The sequence below is a fragment of the Oncorhynchus keta genome, chromosome 19, assembly GCF_023373465.1.
Source record: "Oncorhynchus keta strain PuntledgeMale-10-30-2019 chromosome 19, Oket_V2, whole genome shotgun sequence".
Classification (NCBI taxonomy): domain Eukaryota; kingdom Metazoa; phylum Chordata; class Actinopteri; order Salmoniformes; family Salmonidae; genus Oncorhynchus; species Oncorhynchus keta.
The window spans coordinates 22,365,665-22,391,319 of NC_068439.1; the positions used below are offsets into that span (position 1 = coordinate 22,365,665).

The following is a 25,655-nucleotide window of genomic DNA, read 5'->3' on the forward strand; positions in this document are numbered from 1 at the left end:
CAGTAACCGCAAGGTTGCTGGTTTGAATCCCTGAGCCGACTAGGTGAAAAATCTGCCGGTGTCCTTGAGCAAGTCCCTTAAAGTAAATGTAAGAAACATACTTACACATCATATGTAGGTCTATGTATGTTTTGTACAGCATGTTACATATTGAAAATGTTTCCACTTCCTGCCAGTCCCATCAACAGGGCAAAATCAAAGAGCTTCCCCTGTTGGGGGCAGAGGTACTACAGGTTCACGCCCCACCTTTTGTGACCAAGGAGAGTGTGAGTAGCGAGATCCATGGTCATGCCCCGGCCTTCAGCAGGGTCCAGAGGAGGCGCTCCTTCATCAAGAAGAAGAAGGAGAGGGCTGGAATAGCTAACGGAGAGACAGCCAAGGGTAGCGATGGAGGCGGCACCACCACAGAGGACATCAGTGTCCCCAAGGACCTGGACCTCATCGCCCTGCCTCAACTCTGTTTCCCAGGTGACACAGCGTGATGTCGAGAAGTCGCCGTTTTCATTCAAACTAGAATCATGATAGTGAAATAGCTAGACAAGGATGGATGAAAACTAGCTGTCTAGCTAAATCCCATATACCTTTAGTATTGAGGTGTTGATTACTGTACGATATCCCTGTCTAGTAAATTAAATCCATCAAATTAGGACAAAACACGGCACATACACTATGAGCTGATTATCTATGTTCTGATTATCACACACAACTGTATATGAAGCAGTGATGTGATTCCTCTTGTCATGCTTATATGAGACCTTGTCGGTATTCTTCCATTGACCAGGTGGTCTTCAGATAGCCAGCGAGCAGAGAGAAGACTCGTACCATTACCTGGTGTTTACTGATGTCTTTGGGAACAGGACACATGCTGTAGTGGTGCAGTACTACAGGCCTATACAGGTGAGACGGCTCACCAGCTGAGCTTTATTCATGCCAACTGGAATGCTTTGGATTCTTGGAAAGACAAATTGTTTAAACAAAGGGGCTTACTGTTACATTCCCTGGGTATGTAGCCTATATTTGCTCGGTTTAGATAATCAAAAGATGGATTGATTACAAACATGGACATCTGAAGCCTTCTATGGACAGGTTTTCTGTTCACTGCTGAGTTAGAAGTCTACTTAAAATGCAGGTTGACATTTATTGGGATGAATCTTGTCCTGGAGGCAGAGCTGAGAGATTTCCACTTTGCCAGACAAATTCTATCCATAATGTCCACAGAAAAATGTCAGACGTTTTTTGTAATCAATCCTCGGGGTGTTTTTCAAATATCTATTCGATAATATATCAACCGGGACAGTTGGCTTTTCACTAGGACCGGGAGTAACAATGGCCACCTTTTCTCTTTTGCACACAATTCACACTGAGAGCCTCCACCTGTTCACTTACGCAATGTGGTCGTTCACGCTCATTCTTCAAAATAAAAGCCTGAAACTATGTCTGAAGACTGACACCTTGAGGAAGCGATAGGAAAAGGAATATGGTTGATATCCCTTTTAAATGGAGCAATGGGAGGCTATGGAACATGGAGTTTTCAAAATAGAAGCCACTTCCTAGTTAGATTTTTCTCAGGGTTTCGCCTGCAATATCAGTTCTGTTATACTCACAGACAATATTTTGACAGTTTTGGAAACTTTAGAGTGTTTTCTATCCTAATCTATGAATTATATGCATATCCTATCTTCTGGGCCTGAGTAGCAGGCAGTTTAATTTGGGCACACTTTACATCCAAAATTATGAATGCTGCCCCCTACATATTCTAGTATCTGGTCCTGAGAAATAGGCCGTTTACTTTGGGAACGTTATTTTTCCAAACCTAAAAATAGTGGCCCCTAGCTTCAAGAGGTTAATGCAACCGCTGTGTCAGATTAAAAAAAAAACGAAAAAGCATACCATGCAATAAGAAATATCCGCCATGTTGCGCAGTCAACAGAAGTCAGAAATAGCATTATAAATATTCACTTACCTTCTATGATCTTCATCAGAATGCACTCCCAGGAATCCCAGTTCCACAATAAATGTTTGATTTGTTCGATAAACTTAATAATTCATGACCAAATAGCTTCTTTTGTTAGGGCGTTTGGTAAACAAATCCATACGCACGTTCAGGTCCAGCCGAACATCGGACGAAAAGTTCAAAAAGTTATATTACTGGTCGTAGAAACGTATCAAACTTTGTATAGAATCAATCTTTAGGATGTTTTTATCATAAATGCTCAATGTGACAACCGGAGAATTCCATTGTCTAGAAAAGCAATGAAACGAGAGCTACCTCATGTGAATGCGCGTGACTGAGATCGAGGCTGCTGCCAGCCCTCTGACTCATTCCCCTCTCATTCGGCCCCCCTTCACAGTAGAAGCCTGAAACAACATTCTAAAGAGTGTTAACATCTAGTGGAAGCCTTAGGAAGTGAAAAATGACCTATTTCCCACTGTGTATTCGATAGGGGCTGAGTTCAAACATTACAAACCTCATATTTCCTACTTCCTGTTTGGATTTTTTTCTCAGGTTTTTGCCTGCCATATGAATTCTGTTATACTCACAGACATCATTCAAACAGTTTTAGAAACTTCAGTGTTTTCTATCCAATACTAATAATAATATGCATATATTAGCATCTGGGACTGAGTAGGAGGCAGTTTACTCTGGGCACGCTATTCATCCAAAAGTGAAAATGCTGCCCCCTATCCCAAAGAAGTTTTAAAATCCGATTTAATGACTTTGTGGCTGTGCCAGCTAGTGACTACCCTGCAGAGCTGCCTCCAGTACATGAGTCATCCCAATAAATGCCGCCCTGCACTAAAAATGCAGGTATGTGTATTACCTGTCTGTCTATTGTTTAGAACACATGTTAAACTCATTCCACGGAGGGCCGAGTGTCTGCGGGTTTTCACTCTTCCCTTGTACCTGATTGATTGAAATAAGGTCACTAATTAGTAAGGAACTCTCCTCACCTGGTTGTCTTGGTCTTAATTGAAAGGAAAAACCAAAGACCTGCAGATACTAGGCCTTCCATGTAATGAGTTTGACACCCCTGGTTTAGAAGGACACATGACATAGTAGACCTACAGTAATTTCACCATTCCAGAGATCCTCATCTGGTCATTGGTCACTGATTGGTTGTTTGCTTCCCAGTTTTTTCAGGATGTTGGGCACCAAAATGGCCACCTGTCGTCCAAGTCGTCCAATCTCTACACGGCATACGGCATCTGTGTCATCTCTAAATATCCTTACTACAACGCTCTCCGGGACTGCCTGTCATGGTGAGAACAATTCACTGTTCTCCTACTCCTCTAGGTCTTTGTGTTCGTTCAAGTAAATACCGGAAGAGAATACCAAACAGTACATATCAAACTAAATCCAGCCAGACTTGGGCCATCATCATGTGTCAATGATCAGTTTACTCATCTTAGGCACCTATTGACCTTTTTATGTTAATATTTTTACTGAACGGCGTCCCTCCCAGTCTCTTGACCCAGCTCAAGCCCAGCTGGATGGGGGACTTTGAGGAGAGGGTGAAGGAGTTTTCAGCCAAGCTGGCGCTGGTGCCCATTCCCCCACCTGGGCAACTTCATGTGGTGAGCCAACTGTTTTTCTCTCCATCTCGCTTTGATATATGTGCATTATTAAACTGTACTATATGCCATTTAGCGCCATGCTGTACCAACTGAGCCATACAGGACCACATCATGTTTCTCTCTTCTATTGTCATGTGTTATGTTGGTAATGTTCCAGCAGGATAATATCTGTTGTTGGTGGTCTATGTTGTTCCTCTGTCCTGTTCCAGGTCTTTAACCTCAGGCCTCTCCAGATTGGGCTTCCCTCCCGGGAGGATAAGGACCGGCCGGCTGTTGACCTAGACCTCCATCTGCCTTTCCTGTGCTTTAGACCCCGACAGCTCCTCCAAGTGAGGACAGACAGTACATAGCTGTCCCACACAGCCTGATTGTACTTCTATTAAACTGCCTAACCCACTACACAATCTGTTCTTTCAATGCAGTTAAAGAAAGTCTACTGTGGAAGACTGGAAATGGGATTATGTGCAAATATACAGTATGTTTCTGTCAACCTGTTTTGATTGGTAAAAGACGTGTATATCTCTATATCAATGTAGCCGTGTGTGTGTGCCTGCGGGCATGTGCTGGTGCCTCTGCTCTTCAGATCATTACCAGCCTGTTGATAGAGCAGAGGGTAGTACTGTTGTCCTGTGACTGGGCCCGGCTCACCCTGCTGGCAGAGAGCCTGATGCTCTTCATCCACCCCCTGGTGTGGCAGCACCCTTTCGTGCCCATCCTCTCACGCCAGATGCTGGACTTCCTCATGGCGCCCACCGCCTACCTCATGGGCTGTCATCTGCACCACTATGAAGAGGTGGCTGCGGTAAGGATGGATTTTCACTACATGGTCATGCTAGAGTGGTGTAATCCGATAGTGATAGTTATAGAGATGGTTACTGTGACAGTTATCACTATAATGATGGTTAAAGTGGTGGTGGTTAACTTCTTATGGGCAGGTGGGACAGTAGCGTCCCACCTGGCCAACATCCGGTGGAATTGCAGAGCGCGAAATTCAAACTACAGTATTATAAATATTTAACTTTCATTAAACTACATCAACATAAAGCTTCACTTCTTGTTTGTCCAGCCGCTGTGTCAGATTTCAGAAAGGCTTTAAGGCGAAAGCAAACCATGCGATTATATGCGGACAGCGCCACGCATTCAAACTCATGAAAACCATATTTCAACCAGGCAGGTGCAACACGAAAGTCAGAAATAGCAATATAAAAAATGCCTTTCCTTTGATCTTCTTCTTCTGTTGGCACTCCAAAGGGTCCCAGTTATATCACAAATGGTCCTTTTGTTCGATAATGTCCTTCTTTATAGCCACAATAACTCAGTTTAGCTGAGTTTCCCTCCATCAAAATTCATAAAAAATGAATCCCAAACGTTACTAATAAACTTTTCCAAACAAGTCAAACAACGTTTATAATCAAACCTTAGGTACCCTAATACGTAAATAAACTATAGAATTTACGACAGAGTATCGTTATTGTCTTTACCTGAGAAAAATACCAAAGAACGCGTTCTCTTCCACACGCTTGGAAACACTACAGCCAAAATGGGAGCCACCTAGAAAACTACAGTTTCTGACTAATTTTTCCAAAAATCAGCCTGAAACTCTTTCTAAAGACTGTTTACATCTAGTGGAAGCCCTAGGAACTGCAATCTGGGAGGATTTAGCCTTATAATAAAAGTGATAACCATTGAAAAGAGTGGTAGGCTGAATTTATTTATTTTTGGGGGGAGGATGGTTTGTCCTCGGGTTTCGCCTGCCATATCAGTTCTGTTATACTCAGAGACATATTTTTTTAACAGTTTTAGAAACTTTAGAGTGTTTTCTATCTAAATCTACCAATTATATGCATATCCTAGCTTCTGGGCCTGAATAGCAGGTAGTTTACTTTGGGCACGCTTTTCATCCGGATGTCAAAATACTGCCCCCTACCCCAGAGGTTAAAGTGGTGGTGTTTAAAGTGGTGGTGGATGTGACCTCTACCTGGGGCGGCAGGTAGCCTAGTGATTAGAGAAGTGGGTCTTGAGCAAGGCACTTAACCACCTAGAACTGCTCCAGGGGCACTGCACTGTGGCTGACTCGTTTTCGCAGCCCCTCATAGGTGTGTGTCTCTGGGGGTTGGGTTGAGCATAAAGACACATTTCTGTTCTCTGTAAGTTGATGGACAATAAAGTACATTTTCTTTTACCTTCCCTTACCTCATGATGGTCTGCCACCTGCACCACTACAAGGAGGTAGCTGCGGTAAGGAGCACTCGTACCATAGTGGAGAATGTTTACACTTCTCAGTCTGAATTTTTCTGTCATCAGTGATTTATTTCTTATTTAATACCCACATTTATCATGCTTTATTAAGATGTATGATTTATTTTCAGTTTCCACTTGCTGACACGGTATAGAGGATCATGTGGTTCAATGTCCTAACTAACATAAAATACAGGCGTTAAGAGTCAAGTTAATTTTAGCTTATCCACTTGACTTGTCCCTAATCCTTTGTTCTCCTCCATCACACAGTATTCTCTAAGAGGGGCAGTGTTGTGTATTACTGTGTTGTGTTTATTTCTGTGTTTTCCCTACATGACAGGAAACGGATGATCTGATTCTGGTTAATATTGATGATGGGACCGTGTGGTCTTCCTGGTCTGATGGGATTGACCTGCCCGATGTCCCGCTGGCGGCCGCAGAGTGTTTTATAACACGGTAGGATAGGAGACCATCTGGGGAGTGTTCATTAGGGCTCACCGTTGCAAAACCTTTCTTATTGGACTGTTCGGCATGTCCCTCCCCGTTTCAGTCTGTTTTCTTTCGTTTGGTGCCTAATGAATTTTACCTAGAGGACAAGACTCACAGTTATTCTGCTGTCCTAAGATGAACTCGGCAAAAAAATAAACTCACTGTCAACTGCATTTATTTCCAGCAAATTTAACACGTGTAAATATTTATATGAGCATAAGATTCAACAAGTTCCACAGACATGTGACTAACAGAAATTGAATGTGTCCCTGACCAAAGGGGGTTTCAAAATCAAAAGTAACAGTTAGTATCTGGTGTAGCCACCAGCTGCATTAAGTACTGCAGTGCATCTCCTCCTCATGGACTGCACCAGATTTGCCAGTTCTTGTTGTGAGATGTTACCTCGCTCTTCCACCAAGGCACCTGCAAGTTCCCAGACATTTCTGGGGAATGGCCCTAGCCCTCACCCTCCGATCCAACAGGTCCCAGACGTGCTCAATGGGATTGATATCCGGGCTCTTCGCTGGGCATGGCAGAACACTGACATTCCTGTCTTGCAGAAAATCACGCACCGAACAAGCAGTATGGCTGGTGGCATTGTCATGCTGGAGGGTCATGTTAGGATGAGCCTGCAGGAAGGGTACCACCTGAGGGAGGAGGATGTCTTCCCTGTAACGCACAGCGTTGAGATTGTCGGCTATGACAACAAGCTCAGTCCGATGATGCTGTGACCATGATGGATCCTCCACCTCCAAATTGATCCCGCTCCAGAGTACAGGCCTCGGTGTAACGCTCTTTCCTTCGACGATAAACGTGAATCCGACCATCACCCCTGGTGAGACGAAACCACGACTCCTCCGAGAAGACCACCCATTGCCAGGTCCAGCGATGGTAGGTTTGTGCCCATAGGCGACGTTGTTGCCGGTGTTGTCTGGTGAGGACCTGCCTTACAAAAGGCCTACAAGCCCTCAGTCCAGCCTCTCTATTGCGGACTGTCTGAGCGCTGATGGAGGGATTGTGCGTTCCTAGTGTAACTCGGGCAGTTGTTGTTGCCATCCTGTACCTGTCCCGCAGATGTGATGTTCGGCTTTACCGATCCTGTGCAGGTGTTGTTACAAGTGGTCTGCCACTGCGAGGATGATCAGCTGTCCGTTCTGTCTCCCTGTAGCGCTGTTTTAGTTGTCTCAGAGTATGGACATAGCAATTTATTGCCCTCGCCACATCTGCAGTCCTCATGCCTCCCTGCAGCATGCCTAAGGCACTTTCACGCAGATGAGCAGGGACCCTGGGCATCTTTCTTTTGGTGTTTTTCAGAGTCAGTAGAAAGACCTCTTTTAGTGTCCTAAGTTTTCATAACTGAGACCTTAATTGCCTACCGTCTGTAAGCTGGTAGGTAGTGTCTTAACAACCGTTCCACAGTTGCATGTTCATTCATTGTTTATGGTTTATTAAGCATCAGAAACGGTGTTTAAACCCTTTACAATAAAGATGTGTGTAGTTATTTGGATTTTTATAAATTATCTTTAAAAGACAGGGTCCTGAAAAAGGGACGTTTCTTTTTTTTGCTGAGTTTATTACAACGTGTATTGTAATGAATAGGGGAAGGGATGTTATGCAGATAAGTGTGCCACATGTTTTCAGAATATTTCACCAAGTCGAGTATTGGAATGGAAAATGTTTTGTTACCCCTCCCCATTAAGTGTGTCTGTGTGGGTGGGTGTGTGTGCAGGGTGGAGGGTCTCCAGGTGCACTATGACCTGGAGGTATGTCACCTGGGGGACAGTACAGAGGTGAATGCGAGGAGGGCCCAGAGGAAGCAGTGGCAGAGCAAACTCAACACACACATCCAGAACATCACTCTGGAACTCATCGTCAACATCTTCAGGTCAGCATCATTTATAAAATTGTATTTGACCTTTATTTTACCGGGCAGGTCAATTTTGAACAAATTCTTAATTACAATGACTGCCTCGCAAGAGACAAGGCATCAAATATATACTGTTATTCACCGTCGTTCACTATGACTTAATATACTGTACATGATTATTATATTATTACATAGTTGTTACAATATTATAACCTAATTGACATGCTTTAATTATGTAACTTTGATAATTGAGACTCACATTGAGCATATCTAGTCATACATTTTGGGTTGGACCAAAGATGCCTATTTCTCTCACAAGCAAAGCCTTTTGATTATCAAATTAACTATTTAGAAAATAGTGACATTCTAACACTCTTAGTTATCCTATTAAATCTTGCTTTATTACAACCAATACAATTGCAATTCCCTGTGCAAAATCACAGCAATATCCTGTAAAATATCAGGACAGGAAAGCTAATCTAGTGATTATTGCCCCCCCATACTCCACACCCCAACCACCACGACAGAGAAGTCCACGATCACCTCAACTATGAGCACAGAGTCTTCAACAGTGAAGAGTTCCTTAGGTCTAGAGAGCCAGCAGACCAGCCATTTTACAAGAAGGTATGATACAAATCCTGGTCTGTCCAGTGAGATGTCAATCTCTGTTGACTTCTAACCTACAATATTTGGGGCAATATTTTCTGTCCAGAATGTGATCCAATTGAAAGTGAATGCAGTCTATTTTGTCGTCTTTGCAGGTGTTGGACACACACATCTTCCACTCATTCCTACGGGATCGTCTGACCAGGAAGATGGACGCATTCACACGTATGGAGCTGAGTACTCGGACAGAAGCTTACAGGTGAGGGAAGATGAGAGAGCAGCATAAATATTTACCTTTAAACTAGTAAGAGTTTATTTTAACCTTGCAAATGGAATTGGATTCAATAGGATTTCAATTTGGTTAAAAAAATAATAATAATATTCTAGCAGTAACACATTTGATTCAACTCCTCATCACCCTTTAGAGGTGTGTTACTGCTACGGCAAAGACAAAAACCCCATTGGGTCCCCAGGACCAGGATTGGGAAACACTGCCGTACTGTATCTTCAAACGCACATCCAAGTCCTTCCCTTCCTGGTATAAGCACAGCCTTTCCCCTGATGTCTGTCCTCGCTCCGGGGTGACATTTCCCCTAGGTGCAGATCTAGGATCAGCTACCCTCCCCCAACCCTAACCTTTACCATTAGTTGGGAAATGCTAAACTGCCCCAAGATCAGCATCTAGAGGCAACTTCACCCTCCAACTCTGGCCTCTTCCCCAGGCTGAGGTCCATGACAGAGTCTCCGCGGCGGCCCACCATGCAGGAGTTGGCCCGTAAATACACCAGCCCAGAGAGCCGGCTCAGCAAGAGGCTGGGGGCCAGCCTGCCCAACCTGGGGGAGAGTGGGGGGTCTCTGGTGGGGCCCCTCAGGCAGACCTCCTTCAAGAACATACAGGTGGACAGCGGTAGGTTCAGGTGGACAGCGGTAGGTTCAGGTGGACAGCGGTAGGTTCAGGTGGACAGCGGTAGGTTCAGGTGGACAGCGGTAGGTTCAGGTGGACAGCGGTAGAGAGAGAAGAGAAAGAGAGAAACTTCTATTCGATCAGATAAGGCTCATGTAGCAAATTACCAATTACATGTATTTTTTGTTGACCAAATTCTACAATCATTGACCTCCATAACAGAACTCTGGAGTAAAGCCTCCCGTTTTGCCTCTTCCTCTATGCTACTACCATTGACCGGTGAAGAATTTAACTCTGGGGTCACCGCAATCGTTCTTCAACAAGGTCCGGAGGGCCGCACTGAAAATGTATTATAAAAATAGTTTGCAATGCTCCCTGACTGTCTAGTGATTCATTAGCAAGCTGGAGTGTCAAGAAACCATTATCATTCTACACAGTTTGGATGTGGTAAAATGGTTTACTCAAACCACTTGAGGGCTGGAATCAACACCCCTGATATAACTTAGAAATGCCTCATGAGCTTGGTTTAACTGGTGTACCCCATCAGAACCCCAAATATCAGCTTGTTTTACTCCAATGTTTGTAAATAAGGTAAATGTAAACAAGCACTGCATAGCCTCAACATGGTTAACTTTAATTTGGATACCGTGGATGTTTTATTTTTTTATTTGGATGGTCGGTCCTTGCATTCATAGCTCTATCTATGTATTTATCTATCTGTCTAGCTTTTTACCGAAACTGTGGTCTGGACAATCCTTTGTTATTGTTCCAAGTGCTGATTGGCCCTTTTAAGGGTTCCTCTGTATGAATGGATTTAATCTAAGAAACACTGACCTCAGTTCTTTGTGATGGAACCCCATAGGTATGAAGTCTCCCCAGAGGCCCGTGAGATTATTCAAGCTTCCTGAGTTCCCCCCTCCGCTGGCCTACCACTACGTCCAGAATTACTACCAGGAGATGATCACCCTCCTGGGCAAGGCCATCAGCGGGGCGGCCTCCGGGGACTCCTCTCTCCTGGCTCGCTATCACTACCTCAGGGGCTTCGTCAACACCGTGGCTGGTAAACGCCTGGATGCTCTAGAAGACTTCCAGAACCTCTACAAGACAGACACAGACATCTTTCCTGGCGAGCTGGTCAACGCGCTGGTGGACTCTCTACAGGAGGGCGAACAGGCACTGGCTGACCGCCGACCCGAAATCAAACACCTGATTAGTCGAGTAAAGAGGGACCATGAGAGGGAGCGGGAGCGCCATGTCGACGAAGGTGTCAAGCGGTTCCAACTCCCGAAAAAGCACATGCAGTTGGAGGACTTTGTGAGGCACGTGCAGGAGTCTGGGATTGTCAAAGACCAGGGGACCATTCACCGGTTGTTTGAGGCTCTCACTGTGGGTAAGGAAGTCATACAGACTAGCGGTCGACTGATTATGATTTTTCAACGCCGATACCGATTATTGGAGGACCAAAAAAAGCCGATACGATGAATCGGCAGATTTTAGTTGTTGTAATAATGACAATTACAACAATACTGAATGAACACTTATTTTAACTTAATATAATACATCAATAAAATCAATTTAGCCTCAAGTAAATAATGAAACCTGTTCAATTTGGTTTAAATAATGCAAAAACAAAGTGTTGGAGAAGAAAGTAAAAGTGCAATATGTGCTATGTAAGAAAGCTAACGTTTCAGTTCCTTGCTCAGAACATGAGAACCTATGAAAGTTGGTGGTTACTTTTAACATGAGTCTTCAATATTCCCAGGTTAGAAGTTTTAGGTTGTAGTTATTATAGGAATTATAGGACTATTTCCCTCTATACCATTTGTATTTCATTAACCTTTGACTATTGGATGTTCTTATAGGCACTTTAGTATTGCCAGTGTAACAGTATAGCTTCCGTCCCTCTCCTCGCTCCTCCCTGGGCTCGAACCAGCAACACAACGACAACAGCCACCATCGAAGCAGCGTTACCCATGCAGAGCAAGGGGAACAACTACTAGAAGGCTCAGAGCGAGTGACCTTTGAAACTCTATTAGCACATGCTAACTAGCTAACCATTTCACTTCGGTTACACAAGCCTCATCTCGGGAGTTGATAGGCTTGAAGTCATAAACAGCGCAATGCTTGACGCACAACGAAGAGCTGCTGGCAAACCGCACAAAGTGCTGTTTGAATGAATGTTTATGCACCTGCTTCTGCCTACCACCGCTCAGTCAGATACGTGTATGCTCAGTCAGATTCTATGCAACGCAGGACACGCTAGATAATATCTAGTAATATCATCAACCATGTGTAGTTAACTAGTGATTATGATTGATTGTTTTTATAAGATAAGTTTAATGCTAGCGAGCAATTTACCTTGGCTTACTGCATTCGCATATCAGGCAGTCTCCGCAACGAGAGAGAGGCAGGTCGTTATTGCGTTGGACTAGTTAACTGTAAGGTTGCAAGATTGGATCCCCTGAGCTAACAAGGTGAAAATCTGTCATTCTGCCCCTGAAAGAGGCAGTTAACCCACGTTCATAGGCCGTCATTGAAAATAAGAATGTGTTCTTAACTGACTTGCCTAGTTATATAAAAGTAGAAAAAAAAAATTAAAATAAAATCGGTAAATCGGCACCCAAAAATACAGATTTCCGATTGTTAGAAAAACTTGGAATTGGCACTAATTAATCGGCCATTCCGATTTAATCGGTCGACCTCTAATACAGACACCAAGCTTAGAAAGAGGGAAATAATGAGTGAGAGTGAAGGAGAGAGGGTTGTCTCTTTTGGTGGAGGTTTTCTTCTATATGTTAGTTTTGCAGTAGCCCCTTGTTGTATGGGACTCATGAACATAATCCAATTGATAATACTTGGCCTATAATCCGTAATCACTCCAGTCCCTGTGATCGATGTGTTAATACCTTACTACATGTAGTGTGAATGGCCATGCTAATTCATCTGACTATTGAATCTGCTTAATTTCTTATCCTTTACCTGATCAGAATGTTGTAAGAGCAGCTTGGGTTGGCATGGTGGTGGTGGTGGCTCTGCGGTGAAGGCTTCTTCCCAGTCTATCTTTTACCTTGATTCCAATCTGGAGGGTAAGCATAGCATTATACCCTGACTGCCTGCAGATTGTGCTGTGCCCAACTCCTATCTTGGTGTGTGTTGCTTTGGCCTGTGTGTGTTCTGCTTAATCAACTATCCCCTCGGGTCTTAAATCTGAGAAGTGTTTGCTTTTAACATTCGTGTCGCTTCAAACACCTCACATAGCATTCATGGCTGACGTCTAGGTAATATTTTCTTTCTTTGTTTTGAAGGACGAATAGTGTTCAATTGACTGTTACAGGACTCTTATCTTACAATGGTCTATTGGACTGTGAGTAGCCTCATGGAAGTGTGTTAAAGTGCCTCATGTTTCACTTTACATAGGAGTCATACTGTGCACGTCCAGTAGGGCCAGGGACAATATCAGTATCAAAACAAAACATGAAGCGGATTTAACATTTTTAGAAAAACCGCTCTGTTGGAAAAAAACATCATTATGTTGTCATCCAGAGTCACATTTATTTATTTTCCAAGCTATAGAACACAATATATTACGTACGGCAGGTTTTTAAAGAGTTTAGTCTGCTTCGTGTTTTCAATTTTGCCATGGAAAAAATATTGTTATACTGTTATGGTCCCGGCCCTAACGTCCAGTGAGCTTTGTGTGAATCTTTTTCTCCAGTAAACCCACACACCATGAACTTGCTCCACCAGCCAATCAAAAAAAGGCTGTTTAATGTGGTTCCTAATACTCCTTCCCCAACCCTGCTAGTCACCTTTCCATTCTCGCTCATTGATTATTGTTTTGAATGAGAAACCTAGTTGAATCATACCCAGTTTACAGTGAATGTAAACTGCCCCTATGGTTTCAAAACCCTGACTCTTGACTGCTCCCTGCAGGCCAGCAGAAACAGGTGGACCCGGAGATATTCCGCGTGTTCTACACCTTCTGGAAGGAGACTGAGGCCGAGGCTCAGGAAGTGGCCCTGCCGGCCTCTGCCCTGGAGCACTTGGAGGCTAATGAGTGTGTCTTCAAGCTGTCCTCTTCGGTCAAGACCAGCCACGGCGTGGGCAAGATCGCCATGACACAGAGACGGCTGTTCCTGCTGACCGAAGGACGACCCGGGTACATGGAGGTCACCAAGTTCAGAGACATTGAGGTGAGTTAGGACCTAATTGATCTACGATACTACTACACTTTGTGATATACTGTATATTATTCATGATACTATATATTTTTATAGATATTACTACAGTATGTGAATACATTGAAGGCTCTCGGATCAATAATGAAAAAATGTTTTAGTCACTCCGTCGGGGTATCAACTTAGTGTTGGAAGTTAGAATAGTAGAATACACAAGGTGCAAATTCGAAATTTGGTTGTACATCAACAGTTTTTCTCTGTCAATCACTGATAGTCATTCAATTAGCTCATGTCAGCTAACATTTTTTAGATTGGTAGAGGCCAGCTATCTAAACTTAGTAATCATGGTTGAATTACTGGCTGGGGGGTGGGGGCATTTGATTTTGTTCGTCAGTCTCACTCAGATATCATATTAAAAACTGCAAACATTTCTCTCCATCGTATGGAAAAATGTGTAGAATTGTAGGAAATGAGCTGTAAAACATGGTGTATGCATGGGTATGCAGTTTAGATGTTTTGTGGCCCCCACCCCCATCAAAGTTGCCCATCCATGCATTAATCTATACAATAAAAGGAATGTGTTTGATGTGCTTATAGATGTGTAATCAATGCTCTGCTATGCAGCTAATGTAGACAACTACATCTGTTTTTTAAAAACACTCCATTTCATATAATGTCATATTGAGAAACAGGACATTTTCCTGGGTCTATCCATGTTATGATTGCTTATAGCAAGTGTTACAGTGCACTGTATGTATGTCATAAGGCACTATAAATACACTCATAAGGCCTTATACATGTGTACTATCATACAAAGTCTTACCAAATATGACATTACAAATATGAATGTCAAAGATTGTGTTAGGTGAATAATTGCTCCCAGATCTGTAGTCTTTACAACCATAGGAGTTGGCTATACAGAACAAATGGATCTGGCATCAGGCTAGTGAATAACCGGTTGGCTTTTGTACCTCAGGAGGTGAAGATCTCCTCTGCTCCCTTCCTACTGCTGAGGATCCCGTCTTTGAAGATCAAGACCACCCTGAGGAAGGAGACATTCGAGGTCAACCTGAAGTCAGAGGTTGAGCTCTGGCACCTCATGGTCAAGGAGATGTGGGCTGGAAGGAAGATGGCCGACGACCACAAGGTAGTATGTCAAAATGTGATTGGATAATTTGTTAATCTGTCTCTGGGTGCGTGTCAATTTATATAATTTTTTAAAAAATGAATTGTGCACCTGTTCACCACTTCCCACAATTCTAGGAATTGGGTTGGTGAAGGCATGGGCCTTATTTCACCATATGTCTTTTACTGTACTAGATATTTCCTTTCAAATCCATAAATGGAAGTGAACAAGGACATCCTTGGGGTGGAAGGAGAGATAATTGGGACATAGCTTCTCTCTCTATCCCGCTCTGCATACGACTATGTATGGCCAGTATGTAGCTACACTATGAAGGGAGATTTTCTTTAGCAGCACAGATGGCCAACGTTAGCACTAAAACAATTCTGTCCTGATCCCACCCTGGGCCTCTCTGGCAGATTGGACTGTAGCTCAGTGGGTGTGGTTGACATTCCATGTAAGAGGGGGAGCTATGGAGTTTCATATGGGCTTGGCTCTATTGTTCAGCCAGTCCAAAGTCTGCACCACTCTCCAGCCTTCAGTTTCCCCTATTAAACTGCATGAAACAACATGGACGCTGCTGGCCCCCGGCCCATCTCACTTCATGTATTGTCATCTTCTCTGTTATCACTGGAAAGACCGCATTTCCCAGGGTTAAGTTCTGTCTTTCTCTTTAATTAAGGCCTCATCCCCTGCCTCCAGCTAGCCTAGCTCCGGATCTGTTTGTGCTGTCGTGGCATGACAGTAACTACACTAGACAAGGAGTTGGTAAGACCGCACCAACAGATCTGGCACCAGGCTAGCCTCCCCCAACACATGGGTCAGATGCCATGGAGTTACCGTAAGAGCCAGTTGGTCTGGTTACAAACTACTGGCCCTAGAGATATTTTGCTTTCTATTCCTCGTCTCTTTTTCATGTTGACGTCAGCATGATGTCATGGGAAACAGACTCTTGTACATCTGGAGCATAGAATGTGTGACGTTCATAATAATTCATATACATATGAATAGAATCTCAAATCTGCATTGTTTCTCACTCTTCCTCTCCTACTCTCTCTTCCTCGCTCTCTCAGGACCCCCAGTATATGCAGCAGGCTCTGACCAACGCCCTGTTGATGGATGCAGTGGTTGGCTGTCTGCAGTCACAAAAGGCCATTTTTGCTGCAACCAAGCTGGCACACTTTGACAGAATGAAACTGGAAGGTATGGCAACTGAGATATTTGTGGAGCTATGAATTAGGTTTAAGCAGCTTGTGTCTCCCAAAGTTGATATTTTTTCATGACAAAAAGAAACTGGAAAAACATCAGATCATACCAAAAAATCCACAACATTTTATATCATTGAAATGAATAACTTTACAGAAAGCGCATGTTTATAAGTCTTGTTTCTCGGGAGATTTTTTTTATTCATTTCAAACTTTGACCTCTGAGCTTTCTCTCCATCCTGAACAGTCCCGCTGATGGTCCCTAAATCCACGTCAGAGACCCTGAAACACAAGATCAACCCTTCTCTGGGCCTGACCAGCCCCCAGGCAGTGGATGTTCTGCTTTACACCCCAGGTAAACTCCCAGGCACGCTTTCAGTCTCAAAGGAACGTGTCAGTCATGACATCAGACATCGTTCCTGTTCAACAAACTGGTAACACTACATATCTATAGAATGATTTCCCAGTACTATAAACACCCTACAGGATGCTCAGTAAGTCACGTAGGTACTGCTGGTATTTCCCATTCAACCTAAACTCTCCTCCAGTCTAGGACATACCACGTACCCTCACACAGTACTCCTTAGATCATGACTGTCATGGTAGTACACCTCAAATCTGTGTTCTGTAGTTGAGGTATTGCATGATAACAATACCCGAGAGTCATGTTGTCTGTGTCCTAGTAACATATGTCACACTCCAGACCTGGTTTCAAATACTATTTAATAATCCTTCAAATACTTTGTGTGTTTGTTTTAATCTGCCTTGAGTGCCAGGTGCGTGGGGTTTGCACTTTTGTGACTATTCAATTGGTTCCATTACAACAGGCAAGCTCAATCAAGCATAGCTTAAGTATTTTAAATGGTGTTTGAACCCAGGTCTGTCACACCCGCTACTGCTGTTTGGACAGTGACGATGTCAGGTTACAGGAGGAGGCTTGGCAAAAAGGGCCAGAGGCATTTTTATTTTATTTCACTGCCTCTTAAACAAATAATGAGGCACAGCTTTTCCCAACTCATCACCACCAACCACTTCCTGTTGTGTTCCTTAGTTTCATCCTTAGGTTCATGCAGTGCTTACTGATAGTAGACTCATATAGTCTAAATGGAATCACTGTGATTGTTCCTCCTACTCAAACCACAAATGTTTATATCACAGTTGAAGTCTGAAGTTTACATACACCTTAACCAAATACATTTAAACTCTGTTTTTCACCATTCTTGACATTTAATCCGAGTAAATATTCCCTGTCTGAGGTCAGTTAGGGTCACCACTTTATTTTAAGAATGTGAAATGTCAGAATAATAGTAGAGATTTATTTCAGATTTTATTTCTTTCATCACATTCCCAGTGGGTCAGAAGTATACATACACTCAATTAGTATTTGGTAGCATTGCCTTTAAATTGTTTAACTTGGGTCAAAGGTTTTCGGGTAGCCTTCCACAAGCTTCCCACAATAAGTTGGGTGAATTTTGGCCCATTCCTCCTGACAGAGCTGGTGGAACTGAGTCAGGTTTGTAAGCCTCCTTAATCGCACACGCTTTTTCAGTTCTGCCCACAAATTTTCTATAGGAATGAGGTCAGGGCTTTGTGATGGCCACTCTAATACCTTGACTTTGTTGTCCTTAAGCCATTTTGCCACAACATTGGAAGTATGTTTGGGGTCATTGTCCATTTGGAAGACCGATTTGCAACCAAGCAATATATCCACATAATTTAATAATAATAATAATCTATTTTGTGAAGTGCACCAGTCCCTCCTACAGCAAAGCACCCCCACAACATGATGCTGCCACCCCCATGCTTCACAGTTGGGATGATGTTCTTCGGCTTGCAAGCCTCCCCCTTTTTCTTCCAAACATAATGATGGTCATTATGGCCAAACAGTTCTATTTTTGTTTCATCAGACCAGAGGACATTTCTCCAAAAAGTATGATTTTTGTCTCCATGTGCAGTTGCAAACCGTAGTCTGGCTTTTTTATGGAGGTTTTGGAGCAGTGGCTTCTTCCTTGCGGAGCGGCCTTTCAGGTTATATCGATATAGGACTCGTTTTACTGATACTTTTTACTTGTTTTACTGATACTTTTTTATAGATACTTTTTTAACCGTTTCCTCCAGCATCTTCACAAGGTCCATTTCTATTGTTCTTGATTTACACTTTTCGCACTAATACGTTCATCTCTAGGAGACAGAACGCGTCTCCTTCCGGAGCGGTATGACGGCTGCTTAGTCCCATGGTGTTTATACTTGTATACTATTCTTTGTACAGATAAACGTGTTCCCTTCAGGCGTTTTAAAATTGCTCCCAAGGATGAACCAGACTTGTGGAGGTCTACAATTATTTTTCTGAGGTCTTGGCTGATTGCTTTTGATTTTCCCATGATGTCAAGCAAAGAGGCACAAAGAGGCACAAAGTTTGAAGGAAGACCTTGAAATACATTCACAGGTACACCTCCAATTGACTCAAATTATGTCAATTAGCCTATCAGAAGCTCCTAAAGCCATGACAATTTTCCAAGCTGTTTAAAGGTACAGTCAACTTAGTGTATGTAAACTTCTTACCCACTGGAAATGTGATACAGTGAAATAATCTGTCTGTAAACAATTGTTAGAAAAAGTAACTCGTCATGCACAAAGTAGATGTATTACACTATCTGACACAGTGAGATGTTTGATTCTGACTCATTTGTACGGTTCGTGTTTTTACTAGGCACATCGTAAGAAACATGCTGTAGTCTCCAAGGCTCCTCAGTCCCAGCACTCTGTGTAAAGGAGCCTGTGTCTTTTTTATTTGATTTAGTTTACCTTTATTTAACTAGGCAAGTCAGTTAAGAACAAATTCTTATTTTCAATGACTGCCTAGGAACAGTGGGTTAACTGCCTGTTCAGGGGCAGAACGACAGATTTGTACCTTGTCAGCTCTAACCACTAGGCTACCCTAGTGACATCAAGGATCCAACAGCAGCTTCTTTGTTTAACACCGTGTCCCTTCTCCCTACTCCTTCCCCTGGTCCTCTCACAGACAGTGGTGTGTTTGTCTGAGCCTTCCCCCTGATTGGTCCATCTGTAACCAATTAGAAGGGGGTATGGTAGTGGCCATGGTACGGGGCCTGGACTTGACACTCTAGGCCTGTGGTTCACAAACCTCTTCTTGGAGACCCCCAAGACGTTCCATATCTTTGAACAATTCCAGAGCTAGCACACCTGATTCAACTTGTCAACTAATCATCAAACCCTTGAATAGGTAAATCAGGGGAGCTAGTTCAGGGCGACAACAAACTTGTGAAATGTCTAGGTGGAGAGGTTTGAGAAGCATCGCTCTAGGCATTAGTAATAGTGCTACATCAGCTCAGAGCACCGTTGAAGTCCCAGCTCTCTGGGACTAAATGTAGGTCACTTATGTACCCTTGGACAGATTCCCTCCTCCCCTCCTTTCTGTTCTGTTCATCACTCCTCCCCAAGAAAGGGAGGATGTGACACATCAAATTCTTTTCTTTTTCCTATTATGATTTGAAAAATAAATGTTAGGCCGTAAGAGGAAATGGAACAGCTAGGCTGAAGGAGGACAGATTTAGGTTCTATTCCATAATATGGATTGTTGTCTGAAAAGTTCCATATGTCTGCCATTGTGTAACTAAATGTTTACACTTCTTCAGTGTGTGTGTGAGAGAGCTTCACCTTTGCACATAAGACACTAGATGTATTAGAATATATGTATTTATTATAAATGAAGCATATTCAATGCATTTCAGCCTCAGCCTTCATCAGGGATTTTTTATATTTTTAACTTAACTGTATACAGTGCATTCGGAAAGTATTCAGACCCCTTGACTTTTCCCACATTTTGTTAGGTTACAGCTTTATTCTAAAATTGATTTAATAAAAAAAATCTCTTGATCTACACACAATAGCCCATAATGACAAAGTGAAAACAAGTTTAGACATTTCTGCAAAAAAAATTAAAAACATACCTTATTCAAGTATTCAGACCCTTTGCTATGAGACTATAAATTGAGCTCAGGTGCATCTTGTTTCCATTGATCATCCTTGACATATTTCTACAACTTGATTGGAGTCCACCTGTGGTAAATTCAATTGATTGAACAAGATTTGGAAAGGCACACGCCTGTCTATATAAGGTCCCACAGTTGACAGTGCATGTCAGAGCAAAAACCAAGTCATGAGATCGACGGAATTGTCCTTAGAGCTTTGTTTTTGCTTTGTAATTATGGGCTATTGTATGCATGTTGAGAGGGGAGGGCGATTTAATCCATTTTAGAATAAGGCTGTAACATAACATTGTGGCAGAAGTCAAGGGGCCTGAATACTTTCCAAATGCACTGTAGTTACCATCTCTACTAGTCAAGCCATGAGCTACTTACTGTATTTGAATCAGACCTACAGTATATAGACTTTTTCAGCATATGAGAAATATTCTGCCATGCTTGTAGGACAATAGAAATAGATGCATAGAAAATGCAGAGTCAGGGGTTCCTGAATTCAGCAATATTTTTGTTCACATTCTCAGGCCAGCTGGGTGTGTCGCCTGACTCTGAGGGTGATGGGAACCCCAAACTGTGGTGTGCCCTGAGTGACGGGAAGGTGGTGGTGTTTGATGCAGCCAGCTGGTCCATGCAGCAGAACCAAGTCCAAGTGGGAACTTCACAAGTGGTATGGCTGTGGATGTGGAATGGGGATGGGACCACTATTTTAAAGGAGTAGGCAAATTGAAGGGAGGAGGACAATTTATAGAATTATCAAAAAGCAGTAGTAATTCACTTAATACATTTAGTCGTCTTCTGCTTGGTCCCATTTGGCTATATTTAGTGTTTGTGTAGATGAAAAGCTCAAGGGATTCTGCTGACCCCTGGTGGGTACAGTATGTTATGACTGAAATGACCTGCTTGGACCTGCTTCTATGTTTTTGAAATGGTGTTTTATGTCTGAAATGTCTTGGTGCCATGGTTTGAAATAGGCAGGCCACCTGGTTTGAAATAGGCAGGCCACCTGGTTTGAAATAGGTAGACCAGCCTGTCTGGTAACATGGTCCTGAGATTCCATGTTTTGTTGTTTTGTCCAGAACTGCATGCTGGGAGTGGACCGGCAGCAAGTGTGGATTGGCTCCCAGGATTCAGTAATTTACATAATCAGCACCCGCAGCATGTCCTGTAACAAGCAACTGACAGACCACCGCAGTGAGGTCACAGGGCTGTCCCTAGGGGAACGCAGCGAGAAATACAGGTGAGGGGTGACAATGACATGCAGTTGAAAACTATCTGGCTGGCTTAAACTTACATTTACAGTAATGTTGATTAATGAGCACTGTCCTTGTAAAATGAAATGTAATAGAGTAAAGTTAAACATACAACTACTACTGGCATCATATCCACAGAGAGAGCTGTCTTTTTAGGAGCGCATGATAACAGCATCAATGAGCAGTCCCAGCTCGAAGTAAAATTGTTTTAAGTATAACATCCTTTCTTTATGCCTGGGTCGTGTTCATTAGGCACCAAAAGGAGGACAATGGAGTTAAGCAGGAAGCGACTATCTGAACGTGTCCAATATGAAATGCTCTTTCCCGTTTTAAAAACATTTCGCTACGGTGTGCCACAATAAACACGACCCTGCTGATTTTTCCCTGTGGTTATGAATAACATGAATCTTTACCTGAACATGTATTCCCTGTTGCAGCCCCAAGCTGGCATACTCCTGCAGTGCGGAGGGTGCAGTGATAGTGTGGGACGTGTCCACGTTACAGGTCAGGAAACAGTTCCGGGTCTCCTGCGACGGTCTCCAGTCCGTTCAGCTCTGCAATGGAACCCTATGGTGCTGTAAGTACATGTACAAGCATAAAAATAGGGTACTTAAAATAACTTCTGGTTGTACTATACTACTGTGCATTTTTATTTCACATTTATTTAACCAGGTAAGCCAGTTGAGAACAAGTTCTCATTTACAACTGCGACCTGGCCAAGATAAAGCAAAGCAGTGCGACACAAACAACAACACAGAGTTACACATGGAATAAACAAACATACAGTCAATAACACAATAGAAAAAGTATATGTACAGTGTGTGCAAATGAGGTGAGGTAAGGCAATAAATAGGCCATAGTGGCGAAATAATTACAATTTAGCAATTAAACACTGGAGTGATAGATGTGCAGAAGATGAATGTGCAAGTAGAGATACTGGGGTGCAAAGGAGCAAAAAAAATGAAATAACAATATGGGGATGAGGTAGTTGGATGGGCTATTAACAGATGGGCTATGTACCGGTGCAGTGATCTGTGAGCTGCTCTGACAGCTGGTGCTGAAAGTTAGTGAGGGAGATATGGGTCTCCAGCTTCAGTGATTTTTGCAATTCGTTCCAGTCATTGGCAGCAGAGAACTGGAAGGAAAGGTGGCCAAAGGAGGAATTGACGTTGGGGGAGACCAGTGAAATATACCTGCTGGAGTGGGTGCTACGGGTGGGTGCTGCTATGGTAACCAGTGAGCTGAGATAAGGCGGGGCTTTACCTAGCAAAGATTTATAGATGACCTGGAGCCAGTGGGTACGAATATGAAGCGAGTGCCAGCCAACGAGAACATAGGTCGCTGTGGTGGGTAGTATATGGGGCTTTGGTGACAAAACGGATGGCACTGTGATAGACTGCATCCACTTTGCTGAGGCTATTTTGTAAATGACATTGCCGAAGTCGAGGATCGGTTGGATAGTCAGTTTTACGAGGGTATGTTTGGCAGCATGAGTGAAAGATGCTTTGTTTTGCGAAATAGGAATCCGATTCTAGATTTAATTTTGGATTGGAGATGCTTAATGTGAGTCTGGAAGGAGAGTTTACAGTCTAACCAAACACCTAGGTATTTGTAGTTGTCCACATATTCTAAGTCAGAACCGTCCAGAGTAGTGATGCTGGACCGGCAGGCAGGTGTGGGCAGAGATCGGTTGAAGAGCGTGCATTTAGTTTTACTTGCATTTTAGAGCAGTTGGAGGCCACGGAAGGAGAGTTGTATGGCATTGAAGCTCGTCTGGAGGTTTGTTAATGCAGTGTCTAAAGAAGGGCCAGAAGTATACAACATGGTGTCGTCTGCTTGGAGGTGGATCACAGATGACAGATGGATTCTTAATAATAATAATAATAATAATAATAATAATAATAATATTCTTATTGATTGTTTTATTTGTGATTTGGGAATGTTATTCCTCCTACATCATTCAGGTGCCAGAGACTGCATTATGGAGGTGTGGAAAAACGGAATGTTACATCGCAAGATCTCCCTTCCTGAGCAGCTCTGTGGCTCCCCAACTGCCTTCAGCAGCCTTCTGCTCTACCATGAGGTGGGTAGTGTCTGTGGTCATATAGAGATATACAAAGTATTCGGACCCCCCATCAATCTTCACACAATACCCCATAATGACAAAGCAAAAACACATTTTTATAAATTTGAAAAGCTGAGATCACATTTACAGAAGTATTCAGACCTTTTACTCAGTACTTTGTTGAAGCGCCTTTGGCATTGTTTGCAGCCTCGAGTCTTATTGGGTATGACGCTACAAACTTGGCACACCTGTATTTGGGGAGTTTCTCTCATTCTTCTCTGCAGATCCTTGGGATTGGGTTCAAGTCTGTGCTCTTGCTGGGCCACTCAAGGACATTCAGACACTTGTCCAGAAGCCACTCCTGCGTTGTCTTGGCTGTGTGCTTAGGGTTGTTGTCCTGTTGGAAGGTGAACCTTCAACCCAGTCTGAGGTCCTGAGCAGATTATCATCAAGGATCTCTCTGTACTTTGCTCCGTTCAGCTTTCCCTTGAACCTGACTAGTATCCCAGTCCCTGCGGCTGAAGAACATCCCCACAGCATGATGCTGCCACCACCATGCTTCACCGTAGGGATGGTGTCAGGTTTCCTCCAGACGTGACATTTAGCATTCAGGCCAAGGAGTTCAATTTTGGTTTCATCAGACCAGAGAATCTTGTTTCTCATGGTCTGAGACTCCTGTAGGTGCCTTTTGGCAAACTCCAAGCGGGCTGTCATGTGCCTTTTTACTGAGGAGTGGCTTCCGTCTGGACACTACAATAAAGGCCTGATTGGGGGAGTGCTGCAGAGTGGTTGTCCTTCTGGAACATTCTCCCATCTCCACAGAGAAACTGTCAGTGACCATCAGGTACTTGGTCACCTCCCGGGCACAATTCCCTTCTCCCCCGATTGCTCAGTTTGGCTGGGCGGCCAGCTCTAGGACGAGTCTTGGTTCCAAACTTCTTCCATTTAAGAATGATGGTGGCCACTGTGTTCTCGGGGACCTTCAATGCTGCAGAAATGTTTTGGTACCTTTCCCCAGATCTGTGCCTCGACACAATCCTGTCTCAGAGCTGTACAGACAATTCCTTTGACCTCATGGCTTGGTTTTTGCTCTGACATGCACTGTCAACTGTGGGATCTTTATATAGACAGGTGAGCTTTTCCAAATAATGTCTAATCAATTGAATTGACCACAGGTGGACTCCAAGTTGTCAAAATCTCAAGGATGATCAATGATGCACCTGAGCTCAAACATTTCTAAAAACCTGTTTTCGCTTTTTCATTGTGGTAGTATTATTGTTTGTAGATTGAGGGGAAAAAAATATGTAATCAATTTTAGAAGGCTGTAACAAAATGTGGAAAAAGTCAAGGTGTCTGAATAGCTCAGTTGGTAGAGCATGGCGCTTGTAACGCCAGGGTAGTGGGTTCGATCCCCGGGACCACCCATACGTAGAATGTATGCACACATGACTGTAAGTCGCTTTGGATAAAAGCGTCTGCTAAATGGCATATATTATTATTTATATTATTACTCTCCAACTGTACTGTGTGTATATATCTCTATCCATCTATCTATACACACGTACTGAGTATATAAAATGTTAACACCTGCTCTTTCCATGACATAGACTGACCAGGTGAAGCTCTGATCCCTTATTGATGTCACTTGTTAACTCTACTTCAGTCAGTATAGATGAAGGGGAGGAGACGGGTTAAAGAAGGATTTGAGACATGGATTGTGTGCCATTGAGAGTGAATGGGAAATAGATTTAATTCCCTATGAACAGGGTATGGTAGTAGTAGGTGCCAGGCGCACCGGTTTGTGTCAAGAACTGCAACGCTGCTGGGTTTCTCATGCTAAACAGTTTCCCTTGTATATCAAGAATGGTCCACCACCCAAAGGACATCCAGCCAACTTGACACAACTTTAGGAAGCATTGGCGCCAACATGGGCCAAGCATCCCTGTGGAATGCTTTCGACACCTTGTAGAGTCTATGCCCTGACGAATTGAGACTGTTCTGAGGGCAAAAGGGGGTGCAACTCAATATTAGGAAGGTGTACCTAATATTTGCTATACTCCGTGTATAGTCACAAAGGCAATTCAGTTGACGTAAAACACTAACATTTTCCTCCTTTTTGAACAACCCCACGTGTGTGTGTGTGTGATGAG

The 25,655-nt window shown here is 43.2% G+C and overlaps 1 protein-coding gene across 6 annotated transcripts in view; it reads left to right on the top strand.

Annotated features, from left to right (window-relative positions):
- The window catches only part of dennd3a (DENN/MADD domain containing 3a), a 45,415-nt gene that overhangs the window by 16,024 nt on the left and 3,736 nt on the right, over positions 1–25,655 (top strand). For 3 of the 6 annotated variants that reach the window (XM_035792866.2, XM_035792865.2, XM_035792867.2), the window contains exons 3-25: positions 177–468; positions 782–897; positions 2,735–2,809; positions 3,134–3,261; positions 3,465–3,576; positions 3,786–3,905; positions 4,160–4,378; positions 5,803–5,814; positions 6,155–6,270; positions 8,033–8,188; positions 8,698–8,794; positions 8,932–9,035; positions 9,499–9,683; positions 10,543–11,070; positions 12,668–12,766; positions 13,614–13,873; positions 14,835–15,005; positions 16,055–16,184; positions 16,434–16,541; positions 20,715–20,857; positions 21,267–21,427; positions 21,878–22,017; positions 23,405–23,523. In XM_035792866.2, coding sequence (XP_035648759.1) covers positions 177–468; positions 782–897; positions 2,735–2,809; positions 3,134–3,261; positions 3,465–3,576; positions 3,786–3,905; positions 4,160–4,378; positions 5,803–5,814; positions 6,155–6,270; positions 8,033–8,188; positions 8,698–8,794; positions 8,932–9,035; positions 9,499–9,683; positions 10,543–11,070; positions 12,668–12,766; positions 13,614–13,873; positions 14,835–15,005; positions 16,055–16,184; positions 16,434–16,541; positions 20,715–20,857; positions 21,267–21,427; positions 21,878–22,017; positions 23,405–23,523 — 3,591 coding nt within the window. The remainder of the gene's footprint in view (positions 1–176; positions 469–781; positions 898–2,734; positions 2,810–3,133; positions 3,262–3,464; positions 3,577–3,785; positions 3,906–4,159; positions 4,379–5,802; positions 5,815–6,154; positions 6,271–8,032; positions 8,189–8,697; positions 8,795–8,931; positions 9,036–9,498; positions 9,684–10,542; positions 11,071–12,667; positions 12,767–13,613; positions 13,874–14,834; positions 15,006–16,054; positions 16,185–16,433; positions 16,542–20,714; positions 20,858–21,266; positions 21,428–21,877; positions 22,018–23,404; positions 23,524–25,655) is intronic. The other 3 variants (XM_035792869.2, XM_035792871.2, XM_035792870.2) reach the window with 3 other exon arrangements.